The following is a 17,610-nucleotide window of genomic DNA, read 5'->3' as shown; positions in this document are numbered from 1 at the left end:
GGTCTCTCTAAATTGCTGAGGCTGGTATTGAACTTGAAATCCTCCTGCCTCAATCTCCCATGCGACTGGGATTACAGGCGTGCAACACCAGCACCCACCTCATTTTTTGCCTTTTAAAAGATCTGCTCAGCTCAGACATTCTACCTCCAGAAGACAAATCAGGATTAAAAGAAAGTGCTATATCTACTCAGATACATTTACCAGACCCATTAAATCTGATATTAAGGGAAAGCTTTGGAAACTCATATTTGAAAAAAACAAAATGTATCTTCTGGATTTTGTCAGAAAGTTTGGTAAGTTTTTAATTTTCTCAGTCTGTTGGTAGTACCTTTTAAAAATCAAGAAAGTGACCAGAAATAATGTACTCAAAATATGAATGTTCTAAATGGCCATGATGATGACTAAACTCACTGTTAGAGCTTTATTCCACACTCTTCAATCATAAAGCAAATATTATTATTATCCCTATTTTACAGATGAGGAAATAGATCTTAATTGCCTTAGCCAAGTTATAGTATAGAATTACAGTATATCTCATTTTAGCTATTATTGTCAAGAACAATTTCCATGAGAAAATATACTTAGAAAACATTTAGGTTCTGCATTCTTTATGTGGTTGGGGCAGTGTTGTCACTGTGTAGCATGCGTTTAGATAAATAGGTCTTAAACTAGGAGCAATAGGGCCTGAACATTTATTTGGCCAATATAGTACTTTTTAAAAATGGAATTAGCTGAAGCAAGTTAGGCATTTCCTGACTGACTAGAGTTTCCACAGGTCCTTATGGCCTCACACCAGGGCTCCTCACACAGTAATTGCTACTTTCCTGGCCCCAACCTCTTCTGAGAGTGACTCCCCCAATTATACTGACATAGCATGGAGGAGGGACAGGCTGATAGAGAACACCATTCATAATACTGTACTTTTATTTTTTAGTGGTAAAAATGTGGCAGTAATGAAATGCTTGTCTAGTTTTTATTACCATAGGCTACATAAGCTAAGATGCAAATAATGAATTTGTTTTCTACATGGATTAAGCACTTCTTGAGTACCTGAGACTCTATATCCATAAAAACTTCAACAATGAACACAGCCCCTATCCCCCAAAGAACTTGTTTATGGGTATACTATGTAGAAAGCAATTATAATTTGTAATTTTTAGTATAAACTTCTAAATAGTATTCTATTAAGTAACATTTCATACACATACAGTGTTGAAAATGAGGGGAAGAAATGCACTGGAGTATGCTGAGATTTTTCCAAGTAATAAGGCAGAAATAGATGAGACAATAGAATGGAAAGGAGAAGGTTAGAAGCAACAGCTTCCAGTATTTATGAAAAATTGTTCTATGGCATGAGAAGTAACTCAGATAATTAAGGGTGACAAAAATGCTTATGTAAGTGATGCTGAGTGGTATGTGTGTATTCTCTATCTTAGACCTTACATAAAAATCAGTTTCAAGTAGATTAAAGGTAAAAGGCAGAAAAAGTTAAGATTAATCTACTTGAAACTGATTTTTATAAGAATATGTGGAACAATAACTTAATGAATTTTGAGTATAGTTTTTTTTAATTTAGGAGAAGAAAACTAGGAAGACATTTATATGCATAATTACATTATTATACAATTACATTTAATGTTAAAGACTTTTTTGCAGGATTGGGAATTGAACCCAGGGCTTATACATGCCAAGCACTTGCTGTTACCACTGAACTACACCCCCAGTTCAAGACTGCCTCATTTAAAATTTTCTTTTAAAAAGTTGAAAGGTTATACATAGATTGAAAGCAGTTACTTGTAGCATATTTCTAATCAAGGATTAGGACCTCCAGTGTATATTTGTGAAGAAATCCTTAATTAGAAAAAGACAACCCAGTAGGAAAATGGGCAACATTTAAAACAGGCAGTTCACAAGAAAAGGAAACTTAGATGATCAATACATATATGGAGACATACTCAATCCAACCAAACACTAATGATCAATACACAGTAAGATGTCATTTCACATGCTGAACTTAGCCAAAATTTGAAAGCGTATCAAATGTTAGCAAGGATTTAGAGCAGTGGGCTCTCTTTTATCTCCTACAAATGTATTAGTGGTCTCATCATTTTTGAAAACAGTTGGCAATAATCAATAAGCCTTAAGCAAAAACAATCAGCTATCTTGTGTGTCAGGTAATCTATCATAGGTATGTATTTGCCCCCCGCAAAAAAAATTTTCTAGTTTTACAAGTGGAAACATAGACATAATGACATTATAATAACTCAGAACAACCTGAAAGCCCTTTGACAGAAGATTGGACGGATTCTGTGTGTAGTGCTCATGTAATTGAACCCTGTGTACCAGTGAGAAGAAAGGAACTGGCATTCCATCTATCAACATGAATGTGGTTGTTAAATGAAAAAGAACAGAATAATATGCTTATGCAATAACATTCTAAAGCATACAAAACAATACTGGTTTTAGTAGAAATATTCATTTATAGAAATTATTACCTATGGAATGATGATTACCTCTGCCAGGGAGAATAACATGCAGTGAGTAGAAAGAAGAAATTAAATTGTACTGATGAATAGTTTAAGGTATTTGGTGGTGCATGCATGCTTGTGTTATGTTTGATAACTTCTGAATGTCTTACATGTTTTATATACATTTTTTAAAACTCAATGTTTGAGTGCATGGAAAATTTAGAAACTAATGAGGATATGTTTCTTGAAATCTGTACAAGCAACGGTATACCCCAGAAAATAAAACTGAGTACCAAGATTTGATTAAAAAAAAAAAAACCCTTTGATTGCCATTGCTCCAGTGTAATATTTAAGAATGTTAAGAATAGAATTTTGCTCATTGTTCACATTCAGAAATGTGAACACTTATAGTTACAAAATAGAACATAAATGTTGTCCCCCTCCCTGTAAGAATCCAGTGAAAGAAGTTGAAAGGTAAAGGTGGAGAGAGAGCCAAAAGGAAACAAAGAGCTTTAAGCTCCTTTTGTGGAGAGGAAGTCAAAAGATACTGCTGATACTTAGGAAATAAAAATAATTTTTTGATTCAAAAATAAATAGGAAATTGATATGAGTAAAATGAAAGGTATAGTAATTATCTTGATATCGGCAATTATTTAATGATGTATGTATATATTTAAACATCAAATTGTACACTATATGCAGTTTTTTTAATTTGACAATACCTTAGTAAAGCTACAGAAAAAAAAAAAAACTTCATTGAAGAAGAACATGTCAGCATGTTCATTTAAACTACAGAGATCATCAATAAAAATATAAATAAAAATACATATATCAGGAAGATGTAGTGGGGTATCACAGCAGGAAACCAGCAGAGAATGTTTATAACCTACTGTGACAGTGGTAGAAGCACCTTGTTTCAGTCTATGATGGTAATTAACTATCAGGAGAAATAGCTTGAAGGTTAAACAGTAGGTTCTTTTGGAAAAAGGGACCAGAGGAGTAGGAAAGGAGTGAATCAAAAGAGGCGAATTGTGTGAACATATCACCTTAGTTATTTTTAAACATCTTAATCACATTTTTGCATTTTCAGCATAGATTCTTCTGTCATTTTACCCACCTGAGATTAGTTTTTAATTTGAAGTGTTTTAACATGAACTGCTTTTTCAGGATGGCGAGTCCCTCTTGATGGTATGAATTTTCAGTCTCAAATACTTTGGGCATGAGGAGTAGTCATAGAGACAGAGCTGGGTGGCACCTGGCATGGTTAGGGAGGTTCACTCAGTGTAGACGGATTTACACACTTGCCTGTAATCGAAAGTTTTAAAAATTTATACCCACATGTCAAATGTGAGAGAGTAGATGTTATTCTGAGTCACACATACTGAAAATAGTTTATGATGGCAGTGCCGGCAGAATTCTTTGCTATTGTATAACATTGGGAACAGCGACACTATAATTAAGAGATAATAAAAGTGGAATTTTTTTTCCCCACAAGACAGTTGTCTCCTCCTGTTAGAGAAAGACTCTTTAAATGAAGGCAAAGCAAAGCAAATATTTAAAAACTAGACTAAAGTTTTCCCTCCTGTTTGCCCTTTGCTGCTGTGGCGGCAGGGTGAAGTGCCACCCTGTTAACATGGGGTCCAGGAGCAGTTCAGGGAGGGCGGCCATGCTGGTCTCAAGCAGTTGTTTGTCACATCTCTGGAGTTTTGATGGAATTTTATCTGTTTTAGGTGAGGAGTGCCCCTTCACAATTCTATATTCAGACCAAAAGAATGTTTTAAACTTATGAGTTTCACTTTGATGTCTTTAATTTAAAATCCACCCTTTTCTGCAGGAAAGTTGGTGAGAAGAGGCCACCCACCATTCTCCCCAGAAGCAGTACTTTTGACAGAGCACAGGGAATATAAACTGCCAATCTTTTAGTAACAAAAAAAAAAAAGAATCTGTATGCAGAATCTCTGACGTATTTCTTTCTGAAAGAGGAATGCAGTTTTCACTGCATCTGATTTTTGGAATAACTTTTCTATTTTTACTCTTGACTCGTTCTGTTTACCCTTTAAGTTTAGTTAACACTTAAGAGAAGAAAAAAAAGGTTTGTATCTCTGCTATGGTAAATTAATGCAGTATATTAGATTCTTCAATAATCTGATGAAAATTTGAAATTAAAAATGCAGCATTGGGTCTTAATGGGGCAGGGATAGAGCCAAGGCTTAGCATACATGACAGCATGGGTTCAATTGTAGCGTGAAAAACATCTAATTCAGTACTCTGGTCTCCCTAAGCTACAGGGGTATGTTCCAAGGACCCTAGCGGAAGCCTGGAATAATAGACAATACAGAAACCAATAAATACCTTTTCCACCTTAACTAAGTCCTTACCATGCACCATGGCTGTTTGAGGTGTGACAGCAAAACTAGCAGGGATTTTATTTCATTTTCCTTCTTAACAATTGCGTGGTGTGATTCATTCTTACCATAGACTTTAGAAGCCTCAGCCTATGATACTTTTTTCCTTTTCCTTTTATGTTTGCCTTTCCTCTGAAAGGAAGCTCCTTAAAAGGCTTCTTTTTAGTACAGATTGTCACCATACCTAGCCTTGTGCTTTGGGCCATTATTAAATAAAATATTGATTATTTGCACACAAAAGCTGAGATACCACAGTAGTAAGACAAGTGGACCTGAGATGGCTGCTACTACTACAGGACTAACTGGGTAAACAGCATGGATGTGCTGGACACAGATGATTCATTTCCTAGGCCGGATGGAGCAGGATGACTTGAGATTACATCACAGTACTCAGAACAGCATGCAATTTAAAATTTACAAATGGCTTATTTCCAAAATGTTCCTGCAGTTGACCACAAGAAACTGAAGCCACAGAAAGGGAGTCTACAGATAAGGATGGACTACTCCACCTGTTTCCTGAAGGAGCTAATCCTAGTGATAAAAATTCATGTCCAAAAATGTTACTAGATTGAACTGACTTAAGAATTTGAGCTTTAAAACTCAAATTATTTTTCCACCAGCTGTTTGCCAGTAATACTCACTCTTGGTGGGGAGGGGTGGGAGACACCTGGATGTCATTCTGCTGAGAGCTAAGTGCTGAACTGCGAAAGAAAGTTCTTGAAATCCTTGGTCATAGAGATTAAGCGTAAGAATATTCCAATATACAATGCAGAGGCCTTAAGGTGGACTAATCACTGAGGCCAGTAATTGTCATGGTGTTTAGCAGAGTGCCTGCTGTATAGAAGAAACCCAGATATCATTTTAGCTCCAGAATATCATCCTCTTGCAAGCAGCTTGAAGGCCACTAAAAGGTGCACTGAATAAAATATGATAGAGCAATCTCATGTCATACTTTGCGATTATTTTTAATGACATAATATATAATTAGAAAAATTTTAAGGCAACTAGTATCACAGTTCATGTGGCAAATATATACATAGTAAAATGATTAGAAGGTTGAATATCAAATTACTGGTAGTGGCTGTCTGGGAAAATTAATGTTTTATTTAACATTTGTTAGTTAAATATAACATTAATAGAAGGGACTATTTTAAAGTCATAATGAAATATAACTAAATCTAAAAAACATTTGCAGAGTTAGGCCAGATAGAAACAGGTGTTAACATTTGTCACAGCATGATTACCAATTAAAAAACAATGGTTATGATAATATTGTGGGTATTTTCCCTGTCTTTTAAAAATGCTGTTAATGGCTGTCATAGTACAGTCTACAGCCCTCCCTAAATATGTGCAGGGGATTGGTTCCAGGACAGCTAGTAGATGTAGAATTTGCATATAACCTATGCACATCTTTTCACATACTTTAAATCATTCCTGTATTAATGACTATAAAAGGTAAATGCTATGTATATACTTGTTATAGTGTATTGCTTAGGGAATGATGACACCATCATCAAGGGTAGAACCCTTCATAGGCTTAACTATACAGTACACAGACAACACACCAGGTGAGTGATGCTCAAACTAGGAGCCCTGGAGAGAGACTGGAGGAAGTGGGAAATGGTGGGAGGCTACAACAGAGAATGCTGAGGCAGCGGCTCACTCAAGGGGATTCAGCATAGTGCTCAGCATACAGCAAATTCAAGTTCTGCTTTTTTGTAACTTTCTGACTTTTTAAAATATCCGTGGTTGGTTGAATCTTCCGTTGTGGGACACAGGGTACAGAAGGCTGACTGTACCATTTACAGTAAACAAATTGGGAATGCAAGATAAATGGGTTAGTGTTTTCACAGCACCGAGTAATTTGCAGAAAGGCTGCTGTTATGATGCTCTTGAGGATGCACTCCTGGTCACCCTTTTACAGAAAGGTGGAAAGCATTTGAGAGTGCTGGAAATCCAATAAATGAAAGAAGTTTGGCCTGACCTGAGTTAAACATTCAGTAGCATTACTTAAGATGAAATCTGCGGGGGTGGATTATTTTCTTGGTGTGAACTGTAAGGCAAACCCCTGGCCCCAAGTGAGGGTCAGGAACCCCTCATCTCAGAAGAAGGAGTAAGAAGTCTCTCCTTGAGCTTCTAACTTGGGGAAAGCAATCAGGCTACTGTCACATTCTCTGGTGAACAGATGTGTCTGGGGGCTGCTCATCCTCATCTTTGTGAATCATTTTTATTGACCTGCAGCAGCTTGCCCTGAGGCATTTTAAAGGTGCCAGTGAGCCTCAGGCTGTTTTACAATTACCATAGCTTATTTGAATTGCTCTTTGCAGAAGTGCATGCTCAGCAGGATCTTTAACTCAGTGGTTCCCTGGGTCCCTGGATGCATAGGAGGTTGAAGGGACCTAGCTTGGTGTCCTTTGAGAGATCTATTTGAGCAGTTACCTGCACTTCTCAAGCTGCAAGGCTTTAACCTTACTTTTTATTTTAGTACTTTGCTTTCTGTAAGTCTTATGAAAGGACCTATAAGTTGCTTAAGGAATTATAAAAGTATCATTTGGATGCTTGATTTTTTTGGAGTTTGGGGTGGTCATAACTTTCATACCATTGAAGTTATTGAGCTTGAATAAAATTTTGCTGTGCTCAGCCTTTTGAGGAGATTCCCTAAAATAAAGTTCTCCTGCATCTTTCTTCATTCAGATCCACTTTTTAAGAGTTGTAAGATGGCATTTGTTTCCTAAATTTTGACATTACTTATCCCAGATGTTTTTTTCTTTTAACTTAGAAAAAACATCGTAATTTAGTTCCCATGAGCTGGTGTGCACACTAGTATCTTAGTTCCATATTCAGTATCTTTTTGTACCCCAATTTTTTCCTCCATCTCCTTTGTGTTTAAGCACCCCAAGTTTTCTAATGTGTTTCACCTAAGTGATGGAAAAAACACTTTTAAACATCTTCCCTGTAATGTTTATCGAGTCACACCATCCGCATGCCTCTTTAGGACATTTGCTTTTCATTTGGGATAGGGGTGAATCTGTTCTTTGGACACAGCCACACACCAAAGTATTTACTGGAGGTTCCTTTCTAGTATGAGGGGGCGGGGAGTGTAATACATCAGTGATAAATTCATACAGGTGTTAAGTGAGACAAAGAAAAATAAAACCAGGACCAACGTGTAACTCCGTGGTAGAGCTCTTGCATAGCATGGTGAAGGTCTAGGTTGAACTCCAGCACTGCGAAAAAGGAAAAAAAGTTGTGGTTGGCAAGAGTGAAGGAAGTATTCAGGTACTGTTTTGCAGAGGGTAAGAAAGGACCCCTCGATGAGTTGACATTTTAAGCAGAGACCTAAACGAAGAGGGGCAAGTCATGATGGTACCTGGGAAGGGAACATTCTAGGAAGAGGTCAAGGTCAAAAGAGAAGTCTAAAACCTATTGGACTCCCCCCGCCCCCAAAAGTCCTGATTAAGACTAAATTCTTTCTCAAAGTCTCTTCTAACTTTTGAGTTGTCCTCATGAGTGGGATTAATGGCTTCCTCCTCATTTGAGGGTAGCCCCAGGCTGCCATTTGTCTTATAGAGCTAATCCTATTTTGTTTTCATTGTTAATGTGGCTGCCTCCACACATCACATGAACTCTTAAGGGATCGAGCAAATGTCCTTATCTAATTCATGTGCGGGAATACCTGAACAACATTATACAGTGATGTGTTACATCATACTGCATCCAGGTTACAGATCGGTAGCCATAGATGTTAGATAGCATCCAAAAACAGAAAAATAGCGGGCATCATGGTGAGAACAAAATCCAATTGCCTGCATCCCAGTTCAGAATACCTTCTGCAAGATCAGTATAGGGTAAAGGTCTTGAAGACCCCCCAAAGGCAGCACTACACCCAAAGTGAGCACCAGCCTCCCAGAGAGCTCCTTGGGTGGGATATTCCTTCAGTTCTTATTTCTGACAATTATATATATAAACCTATTCCTGACATATAAAAGAAAGAAATATTTTTTTTTTCTGGGCAAACAAAAGGTGTAAAGTTTCTTTAAGACTACCCCAGTTTTTCTGTTTATAAAATAGAGTTGATAGTGTATCCCTAAAGAGGAACATGGTAAGGATCAACTGATTTTTGTTTAATGTGTAAATTGCCTTGTTTCAAAGATAAATAATTTAGAAATATAACATTGTAACAATACTGTTTTATTTCTACCACCCTGATGTAAACCTGGGGGTACTTAATACTATGCGTTACTTAATATTGTATGACTTGCCTCCCACTGGTAACTTCTGTTATGCTTAGCCTGGACGTGACTGCTTCAAGCAGTAATCTCAAAGTGCCTGGTCTGCTCTGTTAATTGAACTTTAATAGTACAGAGCTTTTTGTGATGCCTGAGGATATTTTGTAAAAGAAAGTTGGGGATAAAGTGTACAGGGACAAACAACCCTTAACTTCATTTAATGATCTGTGAGTCTGTCATCTGTGAACTTTTCTAAAGCTTTCTCAAGCCAATTGCAGAATGCAGACTCCTGTGCCTGAGCTGCCAGCAGCGTTGATGATGTGGAACTCAGTGATATGGAGATTACTTCTGACTGGGATAGCATATTACTTCATCCTGCAGGGTAGACACTTTGAGAATTTCGCCCAGTTTTCGGGCAACCTCACTAGGGAAATAAAGCAACTTCAAAAATATCTTCTGTCTTTTACAAATCTAATATAGAAATGTCCTCGTTGTATTAGGATAGAACTTTTGCTGACCACATATTTTTTCCTGAGGGTTCAGCAAGGTGCTGATATTATTTTGGAATGTCCTCATTGGGGTTGCAGTTCACTTTGAATGACTTTCTCCATGAACCTAAAGAACTTGAAAGCATTTTACATTACGAACGATCTCCTTCCTGTATGCTTGCTGTTTCTTGGCCTGGCCGAGCCTGCGAGCCTGCACTGTTAGCTTTTGGGCCATGGCCGCTCTTTAGGCCATACACAGGAGTCCTTTCTCATTGATACAGATATGGCTTGCTGACCTCTGCTCTTGAGGGGATAAGAGATGTTTTTGTCTTTGCACATGGGACAATGGAAGAATATTTTCAAGACAATAAGAAGGAAAGGTTGACATATTAAATGGAAAAATAGGCAATATGGATATTCTATCCTTGCAAATTATGTCTTTCTGGTAATAAACTTGAAAGAAAGGTAAAAAATAGATGATTGAAGAATCCAGAGGGAAGAGTGATCAAAAATAAGACAATATTTTGATGTAGGACAAAATATTTTGCCTTTTGAATAAAGTAGAAAAATTGGAGCAGTAAGATTTTAAAGATGATCCTTTTCCAGTTCAGTTGAGAAGAAATTAAAGTTGAAGGATATAGCTTGCAGATATAAACTTTTATATAAATATTACAGCTTTTGGAGGGATTTTTTTAAAAATAAGCAACTTAGTTTTGCTAGTATGTGTTCATTACCAAATATTTTATTGTTTAGGAATATTTTATACCTTCCTCTTTATGCAAGAAAGATAACAATTCCACCCTTTCATTCCCAGTTGTGTATTTCCCTCTTACAAAGACCACTGGTAAACTGAAGCCAAAATATTATTCATGGTACTTTATATTTCCAAATAGATTTCTTCAAATATGCAATAAAGATGAGGAGATGATTGATTTAAAATATTGAAGATTCAGTGATAGTTCCAGTTGCACCCATATTTGTAGCAACTGCCAACTTTTCTTTAGCAAATATGTATGCTCTGTGTGCATGTATCTTTGTGTGTTCATGATGCAGAATAACAATCAGAAATTTGTTGACATTTCTCGTTTTTTACTTTCCACAGTGTACAGGAAGCCATCCCCAAGCCAGGAATATGTACAGGGACAGTCATACAGACTGTTTACCACATATTTCTATTCAGTCTTTTTCCGATGATGTATTTTTCCTGACAGATCAGGGTCTCTGATGAATTGGTCCATAAATAATTTGATCACCTCTGTGTCTTAGTTATCCAAGATACTATATCCCGAGTCTGTTTTAACTGGCCTTTCCCTATCTTCAAACCACAGTGAAAATGCTCAGTGCTGTAGGCAGGCAGGTGCTACGTGGCAGGTGGGGGTCACAGATTCCACACCTGTGCACTGGAGGTTGTTATTGTGGCTCCCTCACAGAGTTGCAGGCATTAGTTTTTACTTGTCAGCTCTTGGAACATTGCCTAAAACGGTATGCATTCAGTAAACATGAGCTGCTGCTATCACTACTACTGTAATTATCATTGCATAGTGTATTTTCCTGCAGCAATGCTGAGCTAGTAGCACCTGAGTGGGCAGACCTAGAGATTGTGCCTCTAATCTGAGATTTCTATCCCTGAGCAGGGATGCTTGTGAATACCCTAGAATTAAGAGCAACTGGAGAGAGTACCTGATTTCTGGTCTGCTCCTGTCTCCTCATCTGCTTTCCTCCCCTCAGCACCCATCTCACAGAGGCTACAGGTCTGACCCTTGTGAAGGAGTGTCACCCAGATCGTTTCCCTAGAACATCTTTCCTCGCCTGAATTGCCCTGTATGATAACTTTGAAATCCTCAGATGGGTGACCTCTACAGCAGCTTGCTTACCTTTCAGAATGGCAGATGTAACTAGTTATGGTGATGTCGATAAGAAAAAGGCAATGCCTACCTCAAAGGATTGTTTGGATCAAATAGAAGAGTTGTGTATAATGCTAGCCTGATGGCCACCCTACTGTATCGTTGGTCCTCAGCGTCACCACCTCACATCTCTCCTTTCATTTCTTTATTGTGCACACAATTCTGGCCTTTTCTCTCATCTAGGCCATCACCATAGCTCTCTTACTGGTTTCCCTTGCCCTCGCCTTACCCCCCAATATATCCTGTATCTTGTTCCAAATGCTTCCTAGATTACAAAGTTCATGAATGAATACTTTTTAAAAGTCGATTTATCACATTATAATAGACTATGGATGGATTCTGAACTTTCTATTATAAAATATTTAAAGGTGATAGGGGAAAAAATTAAATACCTTTTAAATCAATGGACGAACTTGTAACAGTCAAAGAGAAATCTGGGGAGGCCAGATATAAATAAAACCTGAGTGCATATCCAGGGAGGGAAGCTACTCCTAGGGCTCTAATCTCCAAGGTGTTTCAGGATCGGGTGGCCAACCAGGGCTGGAAGTAAAACCACACAGCTCTCAGCACCAAAGGACAAAGAGTAAGTACACGAGGGAGCAGAGAAGACACACAGGGAAGGCAGTGAGGAGTCAGGGTGGAGCATGGGGACAGTTCTGGAGACAGCGGAGGAAGGGACACGATGGCTACAGGTTTTCCAAAATGATACACAGGAAGCCCAGCACCCTTACTTAGACACACCTTTAGACTTAGGGTAGACCTCCCTATAATACAGAAGAGGTAGTCAAATAATATCTGCATAAAAAATGTAATTGTCAACCTAGAATTTTTAAAATATATATATATATAAAATAAACAAAAGTAGAAAAAAATTTACCACCAGAAGATCCTTACTAAAGGGACTTCTCAGGATCTACTTCAAGAGATAATTGAAAAATGGTCTCTGAACAATAGTAGTTGGAGGCTTGGAAAGAAGTGATGAAGAAAGATAAAACAGGGTAAATCTAAGCAGTAACTGTTAATAAAAAATAATGTCTATTTCAGTAGCAGTTTTTAAAAAAGCTAAATTATGGTGTTATATAAGGTTGGAGGCAGATGACCAGAATTAAAACATTCCAAAGCCCTTTTAGTTTGGGAAAGGAGAACAATTGATTATTTTTGGATTTAAAGTAGACATACTAATTGCTTTGAAAGTGTGATGTAGATATTAAGTTGTGTCTTTAAGTTCTGTATGCGCTCTCTCATAATTGCCACCTGGCTGTTCATCAGAATGTGTCTACCAGCTCCCACCACCTCTGCAGTCAAAGCCTCTCAGATAAGCTGGTGACCACACCATGATCTTTTCCTTCCTTCCATCTTGTTCATTATGTGATTACAATTCCTTAGCCCAGTCTTATGTGCTTAATAAACACAAGTGCTGTGAAGTCAGTGGCTACACATTCCTCAGTCATGGTTCTGAGGAAAGGTGCTCTTCCTTCATGTGCGTCCAGCCCCTGTTCCACATGGTGGGCTTCATCCTGTACAGCAGCAGTAGCAGCCCTGAGGGTGTGGGGTGAAGTCCGAGCAGCTGGGCCTGCCACTGGAGAGCCCTCCCAGCCTGCTCTGGAGCTCAGTTGTCCCCTTTCCCTGAGTTCCACTGGTGTAAACCAGAGGTAATAATAGTAGGCCACCCTTAGTAGTATGGTAGGAGTTAAATGGATGAACATAAGTCAAAGCTCTTAGGGAACTGCCTCTATAGCACTCTAGTTGTGCATTGATGAGAATTTACTAATAAGTTATCTTGTTGGGAGGGCTTTAGGTGGCTTCATTGAAGTCCTAAATGATTAAATTGTAATTGACCGTGGACAAGATTAAATCTTATACTTCTGTGGGAGATGGGAGAGTAGAGGATGAGGTAGAAGGTGACTCAGTGGACGCTAGTCATTCGGGGGTAATGTTTAAGATCACAGTTCGATTGGAGAGCTCTTTGGAATCTGCTTCTAAAAGGCTTTGTATGCAATGAAAATAACTTACACCAGTATTTATTTTATTTTTTACTTCACAGGAAGCAAAAAAGATTTGTAGATCTTGGAACTGCAGGAGTCTCGAGATCCCACTAAACTGACGTCAGGGCTTCAAGGAGAGCTTTTAAATGGCAGGACCTCTTTGCTCCTATAGAGAACAAAATGGTTTCTCTCCAGTATTTCTCCAGTGCTTTGCCTAAAGTTATACAAATTACCCAATTTATGAAAATGAATCAGCTGAAGTCCTGAGAACTGAGTGACTGGTCAGGACTCTCCCAGCCAGGGCTTGGAGGGCGAGAGGATGGGTTTAGGACAAGGTGAGGCCTAGAAGGGGATGGAAACCAGCTAGCTGGTCTGTTTTCCAGGCTGCCACCTCCAGCTTATGCTGTCTCCTGTCCTGCGGAGTGACAGCCCCCATGGCACATGGTCACTTTTGTGTGCACGGTTCTCATGCAGGTGGTGCCTGAATTTGTCCTCTGTTGAACAATGCAGTGAGTATTTATTATAAGTTTGAGCTCTGCCTCTCTTTTAGTCTTTATTTATTTATTACAAAGGATATCATGGTGTGCCCCTCTCCACGCATACACTTTTTTTTTAAGCCACTTAGTAGAAACAGAAGGGATGGTATTTTATATTTCCCCTGAAACCCTGTGGAGCGGATGTTTTGCGGCCTTTCTTGCCAGGTGGATGTCTCAGTGTGGCGCTGGCAGGATCACTTGGGTCCTGTAGAGGAATATTCACCTCCTTTCCAAGCCTAAGTCAAAAGAAATTTAAAGAGTATGCTTTCAGAGAGTGATACACTTCCTACCTTGTCCAAGTTAAAGGTGCCCTGAAGCCAGCCAAATGTTTGACAAAGGAATATTAATAAACAAATGGTGTTGCCTATGTAGTTGGCTAATGCTTAGAAAAATGACATTCAGGTGGTAATGTTTTCCAGTGCCGATTTTAGTTTTATTAAAGGGTTAAGAATGTGTAATAAGCTGTTTTGCTAATCTATGCTGTCTCTAGGATAATTTGTATGAGTTTAAGTGAATAGGATAGTTCTACATTGTACACCAGAAAAATAAACAAAGGGAATATAAAGACTTCTGTAAAAATTAACTAATCTGGAGATTCTTTATGATAGTGCCTAATGTCTGCCTTGCACTATGCTAGATTCTATAAATTCTAAAGCTGAAGAATATAAGGGGAAATACTGGGGAGTGATATTGGCCGAATTATATTGTTATACTGTGTGTATGTGGAATATGTAACAATAGACCCCAACCTTATGTGCAATATTATAATGCACCAATAAAAAAAAATTAGAAGGGACTGGGGCTGTGGCTCAGTGGTAGCACACTTGCGTAGTATGTGTGAGGCACTGGGGTTCGGTTCTTAGCACCACATACAAATAAATTTTAAAAAAAAGATATATCAACAACTAAAAAATATTTTAAAAAATGGGGGAAAAAAATGAAGGAAGCCTTTCAAGTTATTCCCAGTCCAGCGAAAGACACTTAGACCAGAAAAGTGCTTTGCAGCAGAAATCTGCCCTAGTTGCCATAAGAGTGATAACAAAACTGTAATCTGATTGAGGGGGTATGGAAGAAATATGGGGGAGAGTTGCCCTCTCATAACCATGCCTTTCTCTTGGATTGATACCAATTGTCAATCTGTCTTTTTTGCTTTCTCAGTCTGAGTCACCTACACTGGAGGGCAGAGGGTTGAGACATGCTCCCTGGGTTCCTATTTTTAGTTTCTCCTATTCCCAGTTATGTGACCATAAGCAATTTACTTCTGTGTGCTTAGGCTTTGTTTTAAAAAAAGAGATTCCTAGAACCTACTTGCAGGATTAATTAAATATTTTGAGGATTAAATAAGACAACACTTGGGAAACATTTTAGAATACTGCCTGATATACACTAAAGTTCAAGAAAATTTTAGTTCTCAACATTGTTTTGATAGCTCATTAACTGGGAACATGGAAACGTAAGCACCAGGTTGATGTTTTATATTCTTCTGAAGTGTTGATTTCTTTCTAATATTTTTTTTTTCTTTTTCTAGCTCCAAGAGGAAAGCGAGGATGGAAAACCTTTTATGCTGTCCTGAAGGGAACAGTTCTTTACTTACAAAAGGTAAAAGTACAATGGATATAAAATAAAATCTACAAAACTTTATAAAATGATATTTAAACAAGGTACCCCAAAATTCTCACTTTGTACCAAAAAAGCCACATCAATCACCCATAAGACTATTTAACAGATGCTTAAATTCTGGGCGAGTTATGTGTAAATCATCTTCAGATACACATGAACAATGAGAGAGGAGTGGATGGGATTTGTTTTACTTCAGTAAGATCGGAACATAGGTTCCTAAGTTAGATCTCCAGTGATCTGTTCAGGAACAGACTTGCGGCAGCACCTGTCTGCATAGATATTTATGCTCTAGATTAGTTACAGCCTTCATTTGTATATTGTTCTTTCATTATCTTGATTTTGACCCTACTAAAAGCTGAACTTACACATTTCCACTGGATTCCTGAAATAGTTGTACTTTAACAGTGCAGATAGATTCCAAATTGCCTGGGTACATTTCCTGTGAGGATTCTTTCTTCTAGTCCCAAAGTCTGGATCTCTGGGATTCAGTTGATAGGTCCTGGCCCCTTTAGGGTTGTCCTTGGAGCTTCCATGTCCCTGGATCTGTGTGGGTGAAGATGGGAAAGTTGTGTGTTGGCTGGAAGGAGCACAACTTCCCAAACTCCAGAAGGATTCTAGCATCCACTGAAGGGACAGGCACTGGATTAGGAATAACAGGAAGCAAGACAGTTGCAACATTCCCTTCAGTGGTGCCAATAGGAAAAGACATTTTTATTATGGTGAAAAAAAAAAAAAAAAAACCACATAATATGAGAACTAGTCTCTTAAGTTTTTAAATGTGCAACACAGTATTGTTAACCATGAGCCCAATGCTGTACAGCATACCTAGAAAACTTTCTCATCTTAGGTTTATACCCAGTTTCCTTCCCCTTCAATCCTTGGCAACCACCATTCTACTTTGTTTCTTCAAGTTTGGCTGTTTTAGCCTTCTTGGCCTTCTTGACTGGCTTATCTCATTCAGCACAATGTCTTCAAGGCTCATCCATGTTGTAGCAGGTGTCGGAATCTTTTTCCTTTTTAATGCATAATATTACTTGATGTGTATATGCCACATTTTTCTGATGCATTCATTCATCAGTGTACATTTGAGTTATTCCCACCTTTTTGGTTCTTATGAATAATGCTGAATGAACATGGAGTACAAATATCTCTTCAAAATACTAAATTTATCTATTTTGGGTAAATATCCAAATTGTTGAATGGTGTGTTCCTTTTCTCATACTATTTTACAAAGTCCCTGTACCAGCTACATCCAGAACACACAGGTTCCATTTTCCCCACATCCTCACCAACACTTGTTATGTTTTGTTGTAAGAGCCATCCTAACAAGAATAAGGCGATATCTAGTTATAGTTTGGATTTGTTACTAGAAATGAAAAAAAACTCAAAAAAGTATTTTTCCCACTCTGTATTCTCAACACCCAATACAGAATCCTTCTGTGAGCCCAGATTCTCCAGCAGATACCAGCTAATTCAACTCAACTCTGACCCTGTTGACATTGAAATAGCTTCAGATCCCACAGATTGGGGATCAGCCCCCAAGTAGTGCCCCCTCATTGAAATACCATTTGCAAATAGTAGATTGTCACCTACACTTCCAACCAACAGCTATAAATCAGGAGTTCCCATGTCCACCTCAAGGTAGTTGGTCAGAGTTGCCCACAACACTCAGGACACCACTTTACTTACATTTACCCACTTACTATAAAGGATATTACAAAGGATACAGATGAATAGCCAAATAGGAGAGATGCACAGGACAGGATATGGGAGGATGTGGAGGTTCTCAGGTGCATCACATCGTAGGAATTTCCACCTGCCCAGCTGTCCAGAAGCTCTTCTGAACCCAGCTCTTGTTGGTTTTTATGGAATATTCATTTTCTAAGCACAGTTGATTGAATCACTGGTCCTTGGAGATCAATTCAACTTTTAGACCCTCCCAGTCAGCCTTCTCTAGTGAGGTTATGGGGTGAGG

The 17,610-nt window shown here is 38.3% G+C and overlaps 1 protein-coding gene across 13 annotated transcripts in view; it reads left to right on the top strand.

Annotated features, from left to right (window-relative positions):
• Positions 1-17,610, top strand: part of Psd3 (pleckstrin and Sec7 domain containing 3) — a 564,781-nt gene that overhangs the window by 475,438 nt on the left and 71,733 nt on the right. For all 13 annotated transcript variants that reach the window (XM_058580396.1, XM_058580395.1, XM_046447763.2 and 10 more), the window contains one exon: positions 15,544-15,614. In XM_058580396.1, the coding sequence (XP_058436379.1) occupies positions 15,544-15,614 (71 nt within the window). The remainder of the gene's footprint in view (positions 1-15,543; positions 15,615-17,610) is intronic.

Source organism: Marmota monax, unplaced genomic scaffold (assembly GCF_021218885.2).
Source record: "Marmota monax isolate L192 unplaced genomic scaffold, Marmota_monax_Labrador192_F-V1.1 WCK01_AAM20220418_F8-fsc00040, whole genome shotgun sequence".
Lineage (NCBI taxonomy): Eukaryota > Metazoa > Chordata > Mammalia > Rodentia > Sciuridae > Marmota > Marmota monax.
The sequence above is the reverse complement of the archived record's forward strand: the minus strand, read 5'-3'. Positions and strand labels throughout refer to the sequence as shown.